The sequence below is a fragment of the Molothrus ater genome, chromosome 7, assembly GCF_012460135.2.
Source record: "Molothrus ater isolate BHLD 08-10-18 breed brown headed cowbird chromosome 7, BPBGC_Mater_1.1, whole genome shotgun sequence".
Taxonomy (NCBI): Eukaryota; Metazoa; Chordata; class Aves; order Passeriformes; family Icteridae; genus Molothrus; species Molothrus ater.
In genome coordinates, this window is record NC_050484.2 from 30,332,009 (window position 1) to 30,351,287 (window position 19,279).

The 19,279-nt window shown below is 38.6% G+C and overlaps 1 protein-coding gene across 2 annotated transcripts in view; it reads right to left on the reverse strand.

Annotated features, from left to right (window-relative positions):
- The window catches only part of DPP10 (dipeptidyl peptidase like 10), a 437,210-nt gene that overhangs the window by 107,727 nt on the left and 310,204 nt on the right, over positions 1-19,279 (reverse strand). For both annotated transcript variants that reach the window (XM_036386652.2, XM_036386651.2), the window contains exon 5: positions 9,431-9,505. In XM_036386652.2, coding sequence (XP_036242545.1) covers positions 9,431-9,505 — 75 coding nt within the window. The remainder of the gene's footprint in view (positions 1-9,430; positions 9,506-19,279) is intronic.

Here is a 19,279-nt window from a genome sequence, read left to right on the forward strand (position 1 = left end):
GAAATATTTCAGGATTTCTTCCCATCAAACATCATTGATACAGAGAGAATGTAGAGAGAATGTTCATGTGTCTGGAGCAGCTAGGGATGAGATTTGTAATATTCACAAAGACATGGAGATGCCTGGAGATTAAAAACCTAATCTTAATAAAAGAAAAGTATAGATAAAATTATTGGAAATAGTTTAAGGAATATTTACATACTATTTGAATCTTTATGAAACTGAACATTTGGGTACATATTTGACATTTGCTTTCCTTCTTGGAAGCTGTTCTAAAATATAATGTTTGTTTGGGTTTTTTTTTAAAACTTGGGAATCTTTATCTCGAGGGGGAACACTCCTGGTGTGATGGTGCTGACTCAGAGACTCAGCCACAGTGAAAGATCTCAGGCAGCCTGAGCTGAACTCCCTCAACCAAGCAGGATCAGCTCTGAATCCAGACCCAAACAGGCCCTGAAAGTGCACAGTCTAATTGGGCTTGATTGTATTTAACACCTGAAGTAAGAACTGCAGATTACATTTGGGAGTTTTGGTTTCAGGACAGCATCACTGTCAGAGTTCAGTCAAGAGATGCATGAGAGCACGGACCAGACAGGAGAGGCATTACCCTTTTTGCTTTGTATATGCTTCTACTTTGTATTTTAATTTAAATTCTAGGATATTTTAAACAAATATTCAGTCAATATTTACTTACACATAAGCATGTATATGTATATTGAAATACATTCTCATGGATCATCCCTGCCCATGCCTGGAATGGTTCAAGGCCAGGCTGGATGGGGCCTGAGCACCTGGGCCAGTGGAAGTTGTCCCTGGCCATGGCAGGGTTGGACTGAGATCATCTTCAGGGTCCCTTTCTATGATTCTATGACATTTAACATGTGAAAACCACCATGGCTCCTTTACAAAGATATTTGGCTCAGTTTTTCTGAAGATATTAGTAAAAACAAACTCTACTGTTAGGGTGACTTTAACCACATGCCAGCTCATCAGTGAATATTGTGGAATGACTCTGCCTCTTAATTTCCATGAAAATTCAAAACCCAAATATTTTAAAAGATTACAACTTTGGGTTTCTAGACTGTGCTTAAGCATTCTATTTCATATATCAATACATCTGAAAAGATTCATTAGCAAATGTTGTTAAGGAAAAAAACCCAACAACCAGAAACTCAATAAGTCATCCCTAGTTTGTAAATCTAATTCATAACACTGCAGCCAAAGAAAGATGTTAATTGCTATTGGTATAAAATTCATGACCACTGACAATATGTACTATTTTGGCTGCAAGACTAAAATTCTGAATGTGTGATCAATGACAATTTTAAGATTAAGTGACCATTTGGGATTACATTCATCAATACTAATGGTATCTTATTTAAAAGCTTAATGAGAAAGCTATAATGCATATCACATTTCTCAGTAAGAAACATTATTATTGAATTTCAGAGAGACACTCTTATGAAAAATGAAATAAAAGCAAAAAAAGCCTATAGTTTAAAATGGATTTTTTAAGTGTGTTGAACCCATGAACTGGACTGCAGGCATTTGCTTAGAGAACTGTTTTTAAGGTAATTCCATCTTGTTTATTTGCAGTCCATATGAAGAGAACGTGTGTAAGTTAGAACTGAAATTAGTCACTATAGAACATGAGGATATCTACATCAGATAAAACATACATGGCATTTTCAGCAGAACGTTTTAACATAAGGCGAGAGTGAGACCCCATGAAGTAATTTTGCTCCTCAGAGGTCGTTTATTCACAGAATTTGGTGTGAGCCAGCTCTTGTATTTGAAAAATCAATAGGAGTAGCAGTTGAAGTAGCAATGATTCATGCTCAGAGTAAAACCTGTCAAAACTGAAAGATGTAGAAAACATTCTTTTAGTCCTTATTGTTTTGGAAGAGAGGAAGGGAATTATTTTTTAGGAGCACAGAATATAGAATTGCTGAAAACAGGTGGGTGCACCAGTTGAGTCTAATTTGTGGTGAACTCTGGCAGATCTCAATCCAAATTAAAACTCTGTTCAGCTTTTGCAGCCTTTAACAGCTACTAACACAGCCCCAGTTAGGGCTCCCAACAGTCCTTGCCCTGTTATTTATTCAGGCTGTCCTTGCTTGTCTTTCTTTCATTAAAACAGCCTCTTGGGTTTTTTTTCCATTCAGCATTGTTGAGGAAGACTTGTTATCACATATATTGATAAGAAAAATAATTTCTACCCCGTCTTCTGAAAACTCCCAAACACTACATTAGCAGTGTATAACTGGCTTTCAGTTGTACATGTTTCCAGCACATAGCAGAAATATGTGGAATTAAAAACATCACAAAACAACAGAGAAAGCCCAAACACGTTTAAGGCACTGGGTTTTTCTGTCAGTAGGCTGTGACAGACAAACTCTTCATCTGCAATGGACATTTCTGGGTCATTTCTGCACATTTTCCATGCACAAGAGAGGAACAGGGAGGATGTGACAGTTGCCAGTTTCACAGCAGAAGGCAGAACTTCTGCTTTATAGAATAAATTGTCCATAGATTAGGGGAACTGATGAATTAAATAGTGCAATATTTCCTGTTTCTATAGCATTAGCACAGTGGGATTCCAGTCCCAAGGACTATTATGGGAAGTAAGGAGTACAACCACTCTGAAAATCAGATTTCTGTTAAGACTGAGTTTCTAAGCTGCTGGATCTCAGAAACTCAGCTGGACACCACGTAGGTCCTCCTGAAATAACAGTATTCATACTTGATAGGAATGACAATACTATTGAAAAGAAATACTTTTTCTGTCAATAAACATTTTCTTTGAAAAGCTAAACGCCTTCATTCTTCCTGAACAACAGCAAAGTACAATCTCCTTTTTCAATATTGGCTTTGAACAAGAACCTGAAACATGAATTCAGATTTTTCAGCTCTGGCAACTCTGAACAAGGAAAAAAAGCCATCTTTTACCTCAACTAGAATTATTTATTTTGCTTACTTCTAAAACTTGAGGCTGAGCAGCAATCCTGTAAGTATAAATGGAACAGAAAAACTCAGTAAGCTACTTGAAAAGCAGCAATACCCTGCCTTATGTGGTTTACTAGGAAAAGTGATCTATTTTTTTAACTGCTGCACTGGGCTGAACTTGCATCTATGAACCAACACATCCCTTATGAAAAACAGGAAGTGGATGCATAAGGACTGGTATGTGATCCCTTATTAGATGTAAAGAAACAGTGGAGGCATCCAAATAATACTCCAATTTCCCATCTTTTCAGTTCATTTTTTTATTTTTAGAGGAAAAAATTGTGATAGTTCCAGCCCTCTCCTACAGGACACCACAGTAACACCCTGGCAGAGAGCATCCCCAACATCCCATCACAAATCAACAATAATTTTTACACAGAATTGCAGATATATGCAGGTCCTCCACCTACAACTCTGCTGCTTCTAGTAAGTGGTGAGGCAGTAATAACCTGTCTGAGGGACTGAAGGCAAGCACTTAAAGGACTACAACTCAACAGGAATAAAAGATGAAGTCTGTTTTTCAGAAAAATACAAAACAAACATCAGTGTCCATGATTCCCGCCATAAAACAGACTCTGTTTTCCCTATCATCTATTTATGGGTGCAGGGTTGCTGTTGCATTGCCACATAACTGAGATAAAATCCTGGACAGAAGTGGGACACAGTGTATTCACATGAATACTCACTCCTGAGGGATAATTCATGATAGTAGGGGGTGTCATAAAATTCATTTGGCCAGATTTTACTACAAAGCACATCATCTCCTCAGGCAAAGACCTTGGCTTTTTATATCTTTAAAATGCCTTGCTTAGCCATGGAGCTCTATAAGGTCAAATATATGAAAAAAAAAGAGCATTATGCCAAGAAAACCAACAGCCCTAGTTGTTATATTACCAGACTCTGTCCATCTAAAACTTCAGCTCAAAGTAAAACAACAGCCTTGAAAAGGCAAAAATTTGAGCAGCCTAATTCCACAAATTGCTCAATATCTGACCTTTTAAGCACCCAGTCTTGTTATATCTAAGAGAGGAAGAAAATATATCACAAAAAACTATTTGCAAGAAATAAGCTCAGATTTTGGGGGTGGATCTCTCTTAAAAATCCCTTCCTATTTTTTTTTCTTGCTGCCCTAAAGCTGATAAAAACTGGTCTTTCTTGTTCTTGACAAGAGATAAAGATGAATGGGAAAGTCATGTCAGGATCAGACTTTTATTTACGATCTTGTAAGTTCAGGACTGTGCATGATTTGCTTCTGGACTCATCTCAAAATGAACAAATGAGAAATGACAGATTACCCTGAGGACCTGCAGAAATACACATGAAAAACAGGTTTATCTAAAGAAACATGCATTTTTGGAGGAAAAGGGTGATATCATGAATTTTATATCAGATCTTTACTTCATGGAGAGCACTGCATAAAATATTGTTGGCACCCAATTGCTGCTGCTTTAAAAAGGCTTTTGTTATTCCTTTGTAAGAAATAATCTTGTTGAGAAAATGCTGTTTCCATGTGCTAGGTGACAGATTTCATTTCATCTTTGTTATGTGTGTTTCCAAGCCTTGGCTGATATGCAGATAATGCCCCCCATAGTCAGACTTCCACAAGCACTGGATAAAATATCTTGAAAACACCTGCACATGTAAAAAACCAGTGTTGTGATTAAAAATAAGACATAGTGCAAGGTAGTTTCTTTACCTCTTAACTTTTTCATAACAAAAATCCACAAATAAATTTCACTGACCTAGAGGTACTGATAACTGAGCATTTAGCTTCCACCTGCTTGGAAGAAAGATAGTCTCCTAATGCAGAACACATACTCATAATTTAAGACTTCATTGAGTTCTTCCCCTCATGGATTCTCCCAATTTGCAGACAAAATCCTGAAGATCCTTTCAGTGCACTTGAGTAAGTCAGTATCAGAGGCAATTCTAAAAGCTTGATGAGAATGTCACTTGTTTGTCCTTCATTTGCTATAGACCGTGGCCAGTACTCCTTGTCATTATCCTCTGAAAATAGATATTATAGCAGCAAAGTGATGAAAGGAATCAGCACTAAGCAGAAAGTAACTTGGGGGTTCTTTGCTTCAAATGCTGTTGGAATCATGTCTTTTATACATTAAACTGAAAATATTCAGATACCCTTTTGAACTATTTCTACTGGATGACTGACATTCAGATCTAAAATTATTTTTCTCCTTCCTTTCTGAAGAGTATTGGGTTTTTCTTCATCCTGATCTTACCATTGGAAGTGTTAAAATCTATTTCTTTTAAGCTATGCATACTTGTTTATTAAAATTCTCTAGTTAAAAAAGATTACAGTTTGAAGTCCTAATTCAGGAAAAGATTTCCTTTTTTAGACAGCATTTAAATGCTCATGCTTCTAAACTAGAGCTGAACTTTAATCTGTTTTTAAGCACATTTCTGAACCAAGAGCTAAAAAAAAAAACACACATAATTATCTTGTACTGAAAACAGATGATGATGCCTTATTAATAGAAAAGAAAGTAGGAAAAATTCCTGAAGCTTGGCATTCAAAAGGGCTTTGAAAGCAGAGAAAAGGAAAGAACAGTTTGTTTGCAGGGAGAGAAAAAAAATCACAAGGATTTAATCATGTGAGGAATGAGAGGAAGTGATCTCATCTACTTCTTCATTTGCTCTTCTGTAGCAAATTATGCTCTAGCAAGAGCATTGGGAGAACATGCCCATGATGTCTGAGCAAAAACTCACTATTATCTGGAATAAAGCTGGTTTTTTTCATTTCATGTGGTGTCCAGGGACAAGCAGGGACAGTCTGCTGAGGGATGTGATACCAAGTTAACACCAAAGTTTCCTCATGGTGAAAGAATTTCTTAGGACCTTAATTCTCACTCTTCTGCAAATTCACTGCCCCCTTCTTTACCATTAATACAAGAACAGAATGTCTGACTTCCATTTCCCTATCAAAACTATAAATCAGATTCTGGTAGCTGTGAATTATACCACCAGAAGAGTGAGAAAAGTTTAAAATATCATTTTAACACAGTCCTTATTGAAAGCAACAGTGAAATAATCTTTCCTCTTGAAACCTCAACTGGCTTAGATATGCTGTCACCAGAGTGTCACACTCTTTGCTCACACCTTGACAATCTTCAAAGGAAAATCTAAAAGATACGGCCCTGCAAAACTGTCCCCTCCCTGCATACAATGGGTACAATCGTTTCCCTGGCGCTGTCTTCCCACTGTCCCAGAAGAATGAGGATGGCCTGACATCCAGCAAGGATGTCTGAGCTCATTTCCCAAATTAGTTTCTATTTCTGATCTGCTGCCTTGCACAATGAGACTTTTTCAGCGACACCGACCAAATTGTGGTGAGCTGCAGACAGAAAGACCATGTACAGTGGAGCTGAGCCATGGGAGCTTGGGAAAGTCAGAAACCTTGGAGAACTGGTGAAAAGCAATCCAGGAGTGTGGAGAATGGTGGAGTACCAAAGATCACAGAAAGGACCTCTACAATCACCACTGCCTTGTGTTCCAACAGGAAACACCAGACAGCCCCAGGGCTTGTGTTCTGTGACCTGCTGGGAAGGAGATGGAGGGAACCTGACATTCAGAAATCAATGTACAGCACCTCCACCTCCTTAGCAAAAGAGCTTTCTTCCAGAATATTTTCACAGAGCTCTACCAAACCAGCTGCTATGCCACATGAAATGGTTTTCATCGTGTATTAACCATAATTTAAATGATCCAATTATTACTTTTGTATTCAAAGATGGCTTATTTTCATGCAGATTTATGTTTCGTTATGCATAGAGGATATTCTTAATTGTGCTGAGACAACTGCAAATTTAATTAAAGTTTGCCAGTCCAAGCATAAAATAGATTAAAGAAAATGCTGACAACAGTAAAATAAATATTCGACTATTTAATTTAACATTTATTTTCAATCCAAACATCAAAATAACCTTGTTCCTAATTACAATTTCATGACAAAATGTCTTGAAGAAGTATTTGTCTCTATCTCCCTCCAATCTGCTCAGCTGAAACACACTAGCTTATTTATAAAACTGTTGATTAATAAATCTGTTCCAGCTGTATTACTGTATGTTGCAAAGAGCACAGATTGATGTATGTAAACAACCATTATCATTTTAAAGACCCAAATTCTTCACAGTCCTCAAAAGCAGAAATCCCATCAAATACATTGCAGGACAATTATACACCTAAATCTTAACTAAGAAGGAAAAATAAGGGGCAAATATAAGGTCCAGAAACCTGTGGCAATTTATAGCAGATGGAAAGATCAACTAAATACTTATTATGAGTTACTTGTGGTACCTTGAACTGGGTATTATTAGACTCAACCATGTGCTGTAACTTTGACAATAAGGAAATCCTCAGCTTCATAAAAAGTTACATTCAAAAGAGGCATGAAGAAAGAATCTGGCCTGGTTCTACTGAAACTAATTGGAAACTCTCCAATTAAGTTATGCTGCTTAGTATTGATTTTAATTTTATAGTCAATAAATTTAATCATTTATACTTGGCAGCTGTGGGAAAACAAAGGTAGACGGGCAGATTTCCTCTCATCCAGATGCACTAGGTCTGGCTCTGACTGAGGAAAAAAAAATTCCTAAACCACAAGAATTATGAACACTAACTTAACCCTGGATGTAATTCAGAAGCATTAGTTAAGAAGAAATATACAGGCTTTGCATGCCTTTTCTCCAACATATCTGGAGGAAAGAAAAGTGCCTTACCCGTCTAACAAATATCCTAAAAGTCAGAAAATTAGGAGGAAAAAATAAAAGACTTTCCCCAGTTATTCACAATAACATTTTTTGCAACGTCTGAATAAATTGTCTTACACGATTTTTGGTGCTTCTTCCTTCCACCTTAAGCAACACATTCATGAGCTAAGGTATTATTTACACCTGAGTGACAACATCCAGCTATTATGGTTTTAGGACCACCACTTGTAGAAGACACAACAATCATAGCACATTCCTGGTTTGAAAGCACAAGCTCAGCTGGAGCAGTCTAAGTGACGCAAGCCTCATCCAAAGGCACCCAGGACTGCCACCACTAACTCCTGGCCAACCCCTGTTCATTTCTCTTTTTAATTACTTCTTGTCAACACAGTTGAGCAAAGAAAACCTCTAGATGGAAAACACAGATGCTGCAAACCTCTTCCCTCTATGTAACTTCACTGTGAAAGGACAGAAAAGTTTCTTTTTGCAATGAAACCAAGACTGAAATACAGAAAGAATTGCAAGCTGATAGAATCAGCATACAGTGAGAGCTCTCTGCATGTCAATGTACCATCTTTATCATGGTGTTGACTCATTTAGATGTAAGTGTGACAGATACTTTCACATTTTCCTTATTTATCTTTATCAGCTATATATGTTAGTACCAAGAAAATCTCAAAGGAAAAAAAAAAACAAAACATCCAAAATCAAAAATTCAATAGAACAAATGAGGAATTTAAGTCAGTATGAGGGATTACTAAACTGCTTCACAAAATAAGAAGCAATCAAGAAGGGAAGTAGCAAGGAGCATAGGAATAAAGCTGGAACCCTTCATCAAAAAAACAGTGAACTGAACAACAGCACCTACTGATACATGCATATTGTAAGGAAAGCTTGATCTGGAATCCAGCAGAACTGGAAGATGAAAACCCTATTTGGATGTAATATCAAGTTCACAAATCACTTTATATCAACACTGTTAGAACAAACAAAACAACCCAAACTTATTCAAGTAACAACTGAGTTCATCAAGCCAGAACCATTCTTTCATGAAAAGCAGTTCATATTTTAGTTCCACTTTTTATACAAGCACCAATATACACACAGGAAATTCATAAACCTGTTTTGTTTCTTTCCTTTCTGTGTTACAAGATTTATCTTAGAAAACTCTACATGGTATTATTGACCAAAACTCTTTTTGACAATGTAATGGCCTCCAACACCTCTAAATACTATAAGAAACAAAGAATACACTGCATTTACAGGCATCCAGACTATCACACTTCAGACTCCTGAAGACAACAATAAAAATTCCAGAACGTGCATCAGCCTAGACCTTTTGTTTTGTGTAGTCCATAAATTACCAGTGCAGCTCTTTAAAACAGAAGGAATATCAAAAGATAGGATTGCACATAAACAGGCAGTGACAGAGCAGTTTAAGGGTTAGAAAACCTCTACTGCCAAAACCAGCATGGCAATTTATATTCCTGAGAACCAGGCAATACCTGGTTCTCTACACACATCTCAATACCAACTTTCCTATCATTGAACCAGAAGTTTTTGGGAAGAGAAATCAAATACACAAGTCATAACATGTAGAATTACAAGTGAAACAAAGTTTTCATTTGAAAATACAAAACAACAAAGTTTTTGGAGTTTTGATTTAGAGGCTCTTTGATTAGGAAGGCTTGGCTTACCTGTTTAACATCATATGCAAGAAGAACAAATCTTAGGTCTGGTGAAACAGAGTATCTTGATGCTTTGAAGGTTACCTGCAATGAAGTAACAAACAGTAGAAGTGAGCTAGCAATAGAAAAGTAATAAGATCCCCCTTCCCAAATTTTCCTGCATGTCATTTAAGAGCTTCCCATTCACAAGACAGAATTGGTTTAGAAAACCAATGTAATTTTCACAAAATAAGGACTCATTAAATAATTCTTAGTCTAATTAGGTGGTATTAGCACAATGGCGACAGAAGAATCTAGCTTCAACATTAAATACCAATGAGAGGCTGATGAGTTTTTTTAATCATCACTACAAGCACTATGTTCAAGGATAATAAGGATAACTATAACTGTAGGATAACTATAACCAAGTCATTCCCAGAGAATGAAGGAAGACACTTTGGTTGGAATGATTCAAAGGGAGATTCATCACTAGGCTGGCCTTAAAGACAATATGCAATAAAAAGAAAAAGTGTGCACTACATTCTCTACTGCTTTTCTTTTAACACCACATATACAAACATTTTGCAAAACTTGAACCAAAGCAAAAGTCTTTCTTAAAATAAAGAAAATTCTTAGCAGAGAGAAAAGTGAAACATAAGGTAACATTATAAAACTAATAATGCTTTACATCCTCTCAAAACTACATGACACCCAATTGAATTCAGGACTGTAATTTCATCAAGGGGTAATGTTGATGTCAGAAATAATTTAATGAATCTACTGCATGAGAAAGATAAGAATGTGCTTTAAAGGGCACTGAAGGAAGTAATTTTAAATTAATCTCAAGACATCTATTTGCAGAATGAAAGGAAAAGGAAGAAATGAAAAATGCAGATAAGAATAGAAAAAAGTAGGACAGCAAAAAAAAAAAAAAAAAACAGAATCAGAAACCATAAAATGAAAACAAATAAATACAGCTATGTAGGACAAGATCTATCCACTATTTGATTTCTTAAGGATCTTGTTCTGCTTAGCCTAATCCCACCACTAAACTAATGAATTCAACAGGGGCTTAAAGGTACACAAGCAGGAAGTCACAAACTATTATATTCAGAGTAGCTGAGGAGCTATACCTGGAAAAAAGAGCTTCCAATAAACTGAAAAGATGCTATATTTTGGTATGCATATTAAACTCAGGTTCCTAAGGTTTTAATATAGTTAGAATCAAGCTATCCAAAATAATTAAAGGGAAAAACATTTTTGAAGATAAACTCTTTGATTCAGCAGCATAACAGAATCAAAAATCAGAAGATAATTCTGCAGTCTTGAGAAAGAAGGGAAAAAAAAAGAAGACAACACACCTTAAACCATCCTTCTGTATCTGCAAAGCATCCAGAACAGCTTTCTACTGTGCCCAAATTTGCTTTTAGGAGTTAATCATCTTTAAGCAGAGACCATGTTAATCTATGAGTAACATTCCCTTCTCCTGGCACTTCACTGAAAATATTTTCAGATATGAAATTTATCCTCTTTCTAGCTGTTTATTAATTATTGCCCCACTACCTCAGCACTACACAACCCAGGCAACTTTCCAAATTCATTCCCAGGGAGTGCAGCTCCTATCAGTTCACACATTTAGCAAGAACCTGCATTCCCTGATGGTGCCACCCCAAAGGCACTGAGGCTCTTCCTGCAAACACCTGAGCAGCTCAGCTGCAAGCTATTGGCACTTCCAGGCAATACCAGCAAGAGCTACTTGCATATTCAATTACAGAGCGTTGTGGATTTGAGATTTAAAGTCTTTTGAATCCCACTAACCTTGTTTATTCAGCTTTGCACTCACCTGCAAAATTTTATTTGCCTCCAGACACAGGGCGTACATTCAATGCAAAAAACTATGGTAATGGGATTTGGGCAAAATAGTTTTATATTTGTTAGCATAATGGCATAATTCTTGGTAAAAGGAGTATAAAGCTGTGTCATACCAGCAGAAATCTTGTGCTCATTGCCAAAGCTGATAGAAAGGCTGATTTCTTTAAATTATCATAAAAACCTTATTAGTCCTTTTATTTAAGCCTCATTTACAATCAAGCCTTTAATAAAATAGATATTTAATTCTAATAGAATTGCAGAGATATTTAAGTGAATTGAAGTGATAACAATTTCCTTAAAATTCTGGTTTTGAAGGGTTTTTTTTTTTGGTAAAGACAAGCACAATTCTGGCAGTTAATTCAGAAACACCTACTTATCTGCACAGAAGAAGCCCTACAGATGAAAAAACAGAAAATTAAATCACCTGAGTCATTCCTCCTGCAACTAAACTCAAGATCTGTCAGTCACTTAAACAAAAGACAAAATTCTTTTTTTTCTCCCCTTTTCAAACATGTCTAAGGGATTTCATCAACCAACAGCTGCCTGACCCCATGGCTGAGGAGATTAGACCAGCTGGTGAAGGGCTTAAAGAGAAAGAAAGTTTCAGTCCCTGCGGTAGGAGATGAGATGTCTGCCACACAGACCTGTGGGAGAGCATCTAGTGGGCCAGTCTCTACAGGGGTTGGATATATTTATTCATTAAAAAGAAGCTTGCGAGGACTCAGACCCCAAGGGTTTATTCTCTTCTCAGGAGAACACATTTCTGAGAAGAGAATAAGTGTATTTCCACATTGGAAATACACTAGGAATTAAAAACCCTCAGGTGTCTTGTTATCTGGAGGATGGTTGTTGCATGGGTCTGCATATCCCCAATTCCTCAAGCTTCTTGCTTTGTCAGGAGTTGTTTAGCCTTTGTTAAGGAAAACAGACCTAAGTGCTGCCCCATGTGACTATAACCCTATGGGTTTGCTGTGCTTGATCTCTAAGAAATGGAATTTTGGACAAACAAGCTCTGAAACTGGGAGGAACAGAGCTGCCTAATTAGGCAGAGTCCAGGGATGCAGGGCTGGTTTCCCTCTGCACCCCTGCTCACTATCAGCACTTGGGGACTGGGGCAGTGCAACCCTGTGCACTCTCTGCACACCCTAATCCCTTTCCAAAGGCAGAACACAAGTTAAAAGGGAAGGGAGTTTCCTTGTTTCTCTCTACCCACCCCCATCAAGAATTGAAATCCCTATAAAAAACATCAGCTCCATGCAAGCAGAAAACATTTGGACTGGAGAAATTGCTGTAATCCTTGAATTGGTTACAGTCCACACTATTGCATAATTCTGAGACAAAATAAATGTGGGGTTTTTTAACACTTGTGCACTGTCTTCCCTGCTTAATTCACACAGCTGTCAGCCATTTCCTCTATATTGCTGTATTTGACATAATCTCACTTTTTCAGACATAAATGATCCTTATACCTGATCTTTCATTCCTCACTTGACCAAATCCCCCACTGACTGTAAAATCAGGTCTAGCCATATGAAACATTGTATTTCTAGGATTCTTTGAAATACCTCCTGTGATAAGAGATTTAATTCTTCTCCTGACAGTGATGCATGATGGGATGACCTCAGTGGTCTCACTGCCACCACAGATTGCAACAGTAAAAGACAAATCCAGGCAAAAAGACAGAATTTGAACAGACTTTTGTCCTTCAGCTTTCCAGTTTCCTTCTCTCATCCACCTTTCAAGAATTGCTAAAATATCGTTTTGCACGGAAAAGAAGAATTGGCTTTTTCCATCTTTCCATATGGGTGATTAAAAGGGAACACAGAATTCCAGTGGACAATATATTCTCAAGTTTGATTTCCAATGTCAATATTTCTTTCTTTTTCTAACTTTGTATGTATGTGTGTTGTCCTGTTAAAAATAACTGTTATGATTGTGTTTAAGAGAAATTTTAGGCTTGGTTGAGGCTCTGCATCCTCAGCAAGGGCCCCTAGTATCAGCTCTTTTTATTTCTCCTGTTTTCTTAAACCCTAGTTCTGAGCTCCTGATGCTCCTGATTCATCTTTCACATACTATAACATTTTGGGGTTACTGGTTTTGTGAATTTTAACTACTATGACATTTAAATCAGTGCCTTATTCATAATCTTTCAAAAACATGGTAAAGAACAAACAGATGAAGTTATCTGTAATACAGCCTAGCCCAGAGTTTTAAAAATATTTTTGTAACATGTATACTTTACAGTTTTCTTTTTCCATAGTTTCAGTTGGATGGTTTTAAGTGAAATAATATATCACAGTTAAAACTGATTTAAAGAAATGTTCACTGTTGTGGAGTCTGCTTAATTGTCTGGTTTGGGTTTTTTCCTTTAGGTTGACCCCTCCTGCTGTTTCAGTTTTTTGTGCTTCTATTTTCCCCAGAAACTTTCATCTTCCACACTCCTGTTATTCTCCTTCTCCAGCTTTTTAGTGCTCCCTTAACACACATTTAGGCTTTATTTTTTTTTTTATTATTATTCATCCAGAATGAAATATTTTAAGACCTTCAGGAATGTTGCTTTAGATCTTGGTGGCAACCAGGATCTCTCTATTGCACATCTACATCTGTATCAGAAATTTAACTTGATGGTGTAGTGGAATCTCAGGGGATGGGGGTTCATCAGCATTCACAGGTATCCAGCTCCACTTATCAGACAGGAACTGGCCAAATGGCATAAAAGGAGTCAGGCAGGATGGAATTACAGGAGCTGCAAGAGGAGAAGAAGGCATTTGGCATGTCACAGTTCCCTTGGGAGGCACTGGCAGTCCAGGGAACAATGGGATTCTCCTTCACTGCCACTGCTGTGACTGAAAGGAGAACATGGACCAGGAGAAAGCAGCAGAGAGTGGAGCCCAGCAGAAGAGCAAGGCTGGAAACAGGGAACCTCTGAGAAAGACAGGTTGTAATTAGAAAAATGTGCTATAATTCGAATGAAGAAAAATTTGGGTTTCCAAGGTTACGTTTCTTAATGCGGTGCTTCTTGTGTCACCTGAGCAGTTAATCTAGACCCAAAAATTCTGCAATGCCAGGTGTTGGAATTGTTAACCCTCAGGTTTCCTGTCCAGTTTAAAAGACAAATGTGCCTTAAATCATGACCTCAGATGACTTCTATGCTCTGAAAAACAGGAACCAAATTCCCCAAACCCCCCTGGAACTGTAGGACATAAAAATAGACATGAACCAACCATGAACCTTGCACCACCACCTCCCTGACAACAACTTCTAACCAGTCAATCATACAAGTTTTTCCCCCTCCATTTCCCAGGACAATTGACATAGTTAACAATTAACTATATCAAGGAACAATCTTACCATGAATAGTATTTAGAGAAATCCCACACAGAGTTGCTGTAACCTGATAGTTTCACATTTTTTATGGTGAAACCTCCTTCTTGGACAAAACTTGGACAAAAACCAATTGCCACCACCTAACCACAGTGATTGCAAACCCTTGCATCTGTCAGGCTTTCCTACCTTGATGCACAGTGGTGCACTGCAACAATAAACCCTTCCTCATAAAAACCCCTCTGCTGAAAAGGCTGTGCTGAGAGGGTTATTGGACCCCCAGAGGAGCATGGGAGAGTAGAGAGAATGTTACAATATTCATAATCACCTATTTACAACATGTGTGAGTCATTAAAATGTCCAGTGTTGCAACAACTATTAATATTTATGCGGTTATATAATGTTATTTAATGTATTTACTATTATTCACCCTTTCATTAATCTCTTATGCAAGGTTCTTAAATAGAAGCATGCAACCTACTCTTGCAATTAAATCTACCTTAATCAACAAAGGAACTGTAATTGCATTATGATGCTGCACTGAGTTTCATGTCAAAAGGGGAGGGTGGTGGTGGGGAGCACAAAACAAAATAAAATAAGTGTCCAAAGGAAGAGAACAAGCAGGGCTGTTTATGAACAACACTCTGGAAAACACCACGAAAGAGTCCCTGCCATAAGCTCTGCTCAGATTGAAGCTCCCATTCTCTGCTTTTGGCTGCAAGGCCTCCACAGGGCTGCCACAGCTGGGCTGCCACAGCTGGGCTGCCACAGCCTGACCGCGGTCCCTGAGCCAGGACTGCTCCTGCTCTGTCACCTTCTGACTCCAGGAGCAGGCAGCAAGGCCCTTCCCTCTCCATCTTCGTGTAAAAGATGGTCCACAGTAGCACAGCAACACAACAGGCTGCAGGGTGTGCTCCTCTAAAGCCTCTGGAAACAGCACTGAAGCTCAGCAGTAATGGTTTGCTGCACACCACGAATGCAGTCTCCCTTTGAGCCTGAGAAGAGTTGTGGAAAGGCACAGAAATCAAGGGGCACAGCAAGTCAGGAATTACTGGGGGTTAGAAGAGTACAGCTGGACAGTTTTCACAAACTGAAAACAATTCCATTTGTATTGCCTGGTATTGAAAACAAATCAACAGATTCAAAATATATCCCACTATGCACACTCCAAAGCCTGGAGGACTCCCAGTGGACTCACTTCTGACAGAGGACCCTGAGTGTTTGTCAGTGTTGTGTGCATGGAATCTGAATACATGCACCACAAGAGCAGTGACACTGAGGGCTAACAAAAGTCTTACCACTTTCAAAATCATTGCAGCTTTTTAAAGATAGAGAAATGAATGTAAAACTTCTGCAGGTTTCTTTCAGAGAATTCAACACATTTGGAAAGTTCCATACCAGAACACACAGTCCCTACACACATTTTCTATCCTCTCTGTGCTTGCTTTTTCCAGTTTGTTTTTGTGTTTGAGGGTTGTAAAACAGGCTTGAGAAGCTGAGTTGGAATAAAGAACCAGATGGACAACTTTCCCTGAGCTAAAGGATCCACGTGGTCCTGCATGCTCTCCTCTCCAACTCGTGGCTGTGCTGTGTGTGAACTGATACCCTGCTTTTACTGACCTAAAGGAACAGCTGATGGCAAAAGCATTCAACAAAATGCTTGCTAAACACTGAAAATTCTTAGCTAAACGTGGCATAATGCCACTGATTTTGGAAGTGTGAAGTGCAATAAAGTATTGCCAAATGCTGAAAAGCTGGTAGGTTGTCACTTAGGATCACAGTGATAGGCAGCCCAGGCAGATGATAGAGAACATATTGTAATCATGTATGGAGGCAGCATCTCAAACACCAGGATGCCACACAGTGATTAATGTCTGGGGCTTTTTCTGGCTCCTCTTCATAGGAGACCGGCCCAGCTTCCAGCTGTGAGCATTTATATGCTGCTGGCTAAGGATATTAACTGTTTATTAGACAGATGAAGCAGGAGGGACTACATGGATACAGTCAGAGGGAAATGTGTATTAGAAAACATCCTTAAAAAATAACACCCAGAGATGTCAACAAATATTCTTTGTGCTTTGCCACCTACCCTTTTCACTTATGGCACTGTATTTGTTACCCATAACATTGCTTTGCTGATTAATTATATAAAGGCCAGACTGTTTACTAATTGATTACAGAAAAGGATTCTGTTCCAGAAGAACACAGAGAATTTCTTCTACTTCTAAATAAAACTTGATTATACTGGAAGAAAAGTACTTTAATTCAAGAACTGGGGATAGAAACTCCTCCTTTGTAAGAGAAGTGGGCATCCCAGAATGACAAAACACTTGCCTTTCTTCTTTCCAGGTGCATGACTATTATTAATGGTATTTTTAAAGGCTGGGGGATTTTGTTATCTTTATATCTGTTAACATAGGGTTTTTTTAAAATCTGCAGCCTGCTTTTTGGATGATACACCTACACAGTGAGCACAGCAGATTCTCATTAGGGCTACCTGGCTCCTACACAATAAGCAACACAAAGAAGGATAAAAGGTGTGTATTTTGCAGGAGAGTGGCAGTCTCCAGGATGCAAAAGAAGAGCCAGTGATCTGTGCCCAGTAGAAGATTGCTTCAGGGGCTGAGCAATGAGGGAAAAAAAGAAAATCTCCTCTGAGCTGCTGATTCAAACACAGTCCAATCAGGGGTGACAAAGAGTCATTATTTGCCCCTTTCCTCTGCACAAGGAGTTTATCACAGCAGTTCAATTCTCCATGGACAATTATCAAGATTACTGAGAAAACCCTGTCATTTCTCTGGCTGCTTGAGCAAAGGCAAACAGGAAAGCAAATGCAGACTGAGATCAGACTAATAACTCCCATCAAAAGGTGACTCTTCCATGACTAAAACCCTTTGATAGGGAAGAATGAAGGAACTTGCATTGCCACTGCCTGTGTTGGATCTCTGCTGTATTTTTTATTAATCCAAGACATCTCTGCAGAGTCATTAAACCACCACCATTCTAATTATGCACTGATGATTAAGCAGATGTGACACTGAGCGAGGAAGATATTTGATTAATGATCCAGGTGCCTAACTTTAGAAGATTACATTTAGCAGTGCAAATCTGGGGACAGTCAAGCTCAGAAGAACAGGAGAGCTTTTGATTTCAGCCTGCCTCAGTAATGTTATCCTGTTTTGTTGGATAACATTAATTGTTGGCCACCATGTCAGACAGCACAGAACATTCCCCACTGTTCTCTCCAAACATACACCAACAAACTTGCTGGGCCTTCTGCTCTGTTTTCAGTTTTTTATTATCCTTCCTCCATGTGAATACTAATTGCTGGAACTGACTATTTTTAACTATAACACTCTCAACTTTTGGCTGTGTAAAGAGAGGAGCTCTGTAGGAAAAAAAAATACACATAGGTTTTTATTTTTTTCACCATAATTACTAAATGGTTGTTTGAATATTACATATTTTGGATCAGTTTCCCACATACTTAATTAATAGTAGATATCTAATGTCTAGAGCTTACTTGGTTTGTGTGAATTGAGGAAAAATCAGTTCCATAAAAAGCCCAGAGAAGAACAACTTTGCAGAAAGAGGTGACACCCCTGGTGTGAAGCAGCCTGTCCTTCCCAGCCCATCATCAGCTGGCAAGGCTGGGGTGGCATAATGGCCTGAATAGCCTGTCATGCTGGCACCACACTCTGGAGCACAGGCCAGGCACTTCCAGCCAGAAGTGTCTGAATTCCTCTGTGAGGAGACTCAGGTCTTGGCATTAAAGTCAATTCTGCAGCCGGGGATGCCCAAGCAGCTGCTCCTGCTCAAGGATGCACTGAAGGCACCACACAGACCTGGCACAGGCCTGGCTGGCCAGGCAAGGGCTCACACAGCCTTGGATAAATGGCTAACAGGGAAAGTGCTTCCTCATACTTGAGGGCTTGTATTTACAGACATTCAGCCATCCACTGATGGCTCAGGTTTTAGTTTTTATATTTTTCAGATTCTGTGCTGCTTTAGTGTGTAGTTCTGAGCTTCATATTAGGGGATGGTGAGGTCTCTTCACAGAGTAGGGAGACAAAACAATTCCTTCTCTAACTGAGGACCAAGGACAAATGATCCAAATTTCAGGCCCAAGAGCATAAACAACAGTGGACTATAAGTGGAACAATTAACTCCAATATGCAAATGGACCAGAACTTACTAAAGTGTGAGACCTCATGACTGGTCATCCATTTTGTGACCACTTTGGGTTCACCTTGGGTGTAGCCCTGGCTGCGCTCTTGTGCTGCCCAAGGTGTATCCACTGAGGTCTTTCAATAAATGCCTACTTTATTCTTTACCTCCATCTAGTCTCTGTTCTAGGGCAGCCTTCACAAGGCATCACCACCCAGTTTTAATTGTGTCTGACAGCCTTTTTTGGGCTAAGAGGTCCCCTGAGGCACATCTCAGCATATGGAAGGTGCAGCTCACAGAAGGGGAGTCAAACACACACACACACACCCCCATTAAAATATAATTCTCTCCTCCATCCTCCTCCATCTTTACACTGACCTAGGAAATCAGCATCAAATTCCTTCTCCTTAAGTTCTACTCTCTTTTTTCTTGTTTGAGGAGTTAGAAGTAAAGGTTCTACTCTCCTCTTTCTTGTTTGAGGAGTTAGAAGTAAAGGTCACCTGAGGCTTTATGCTT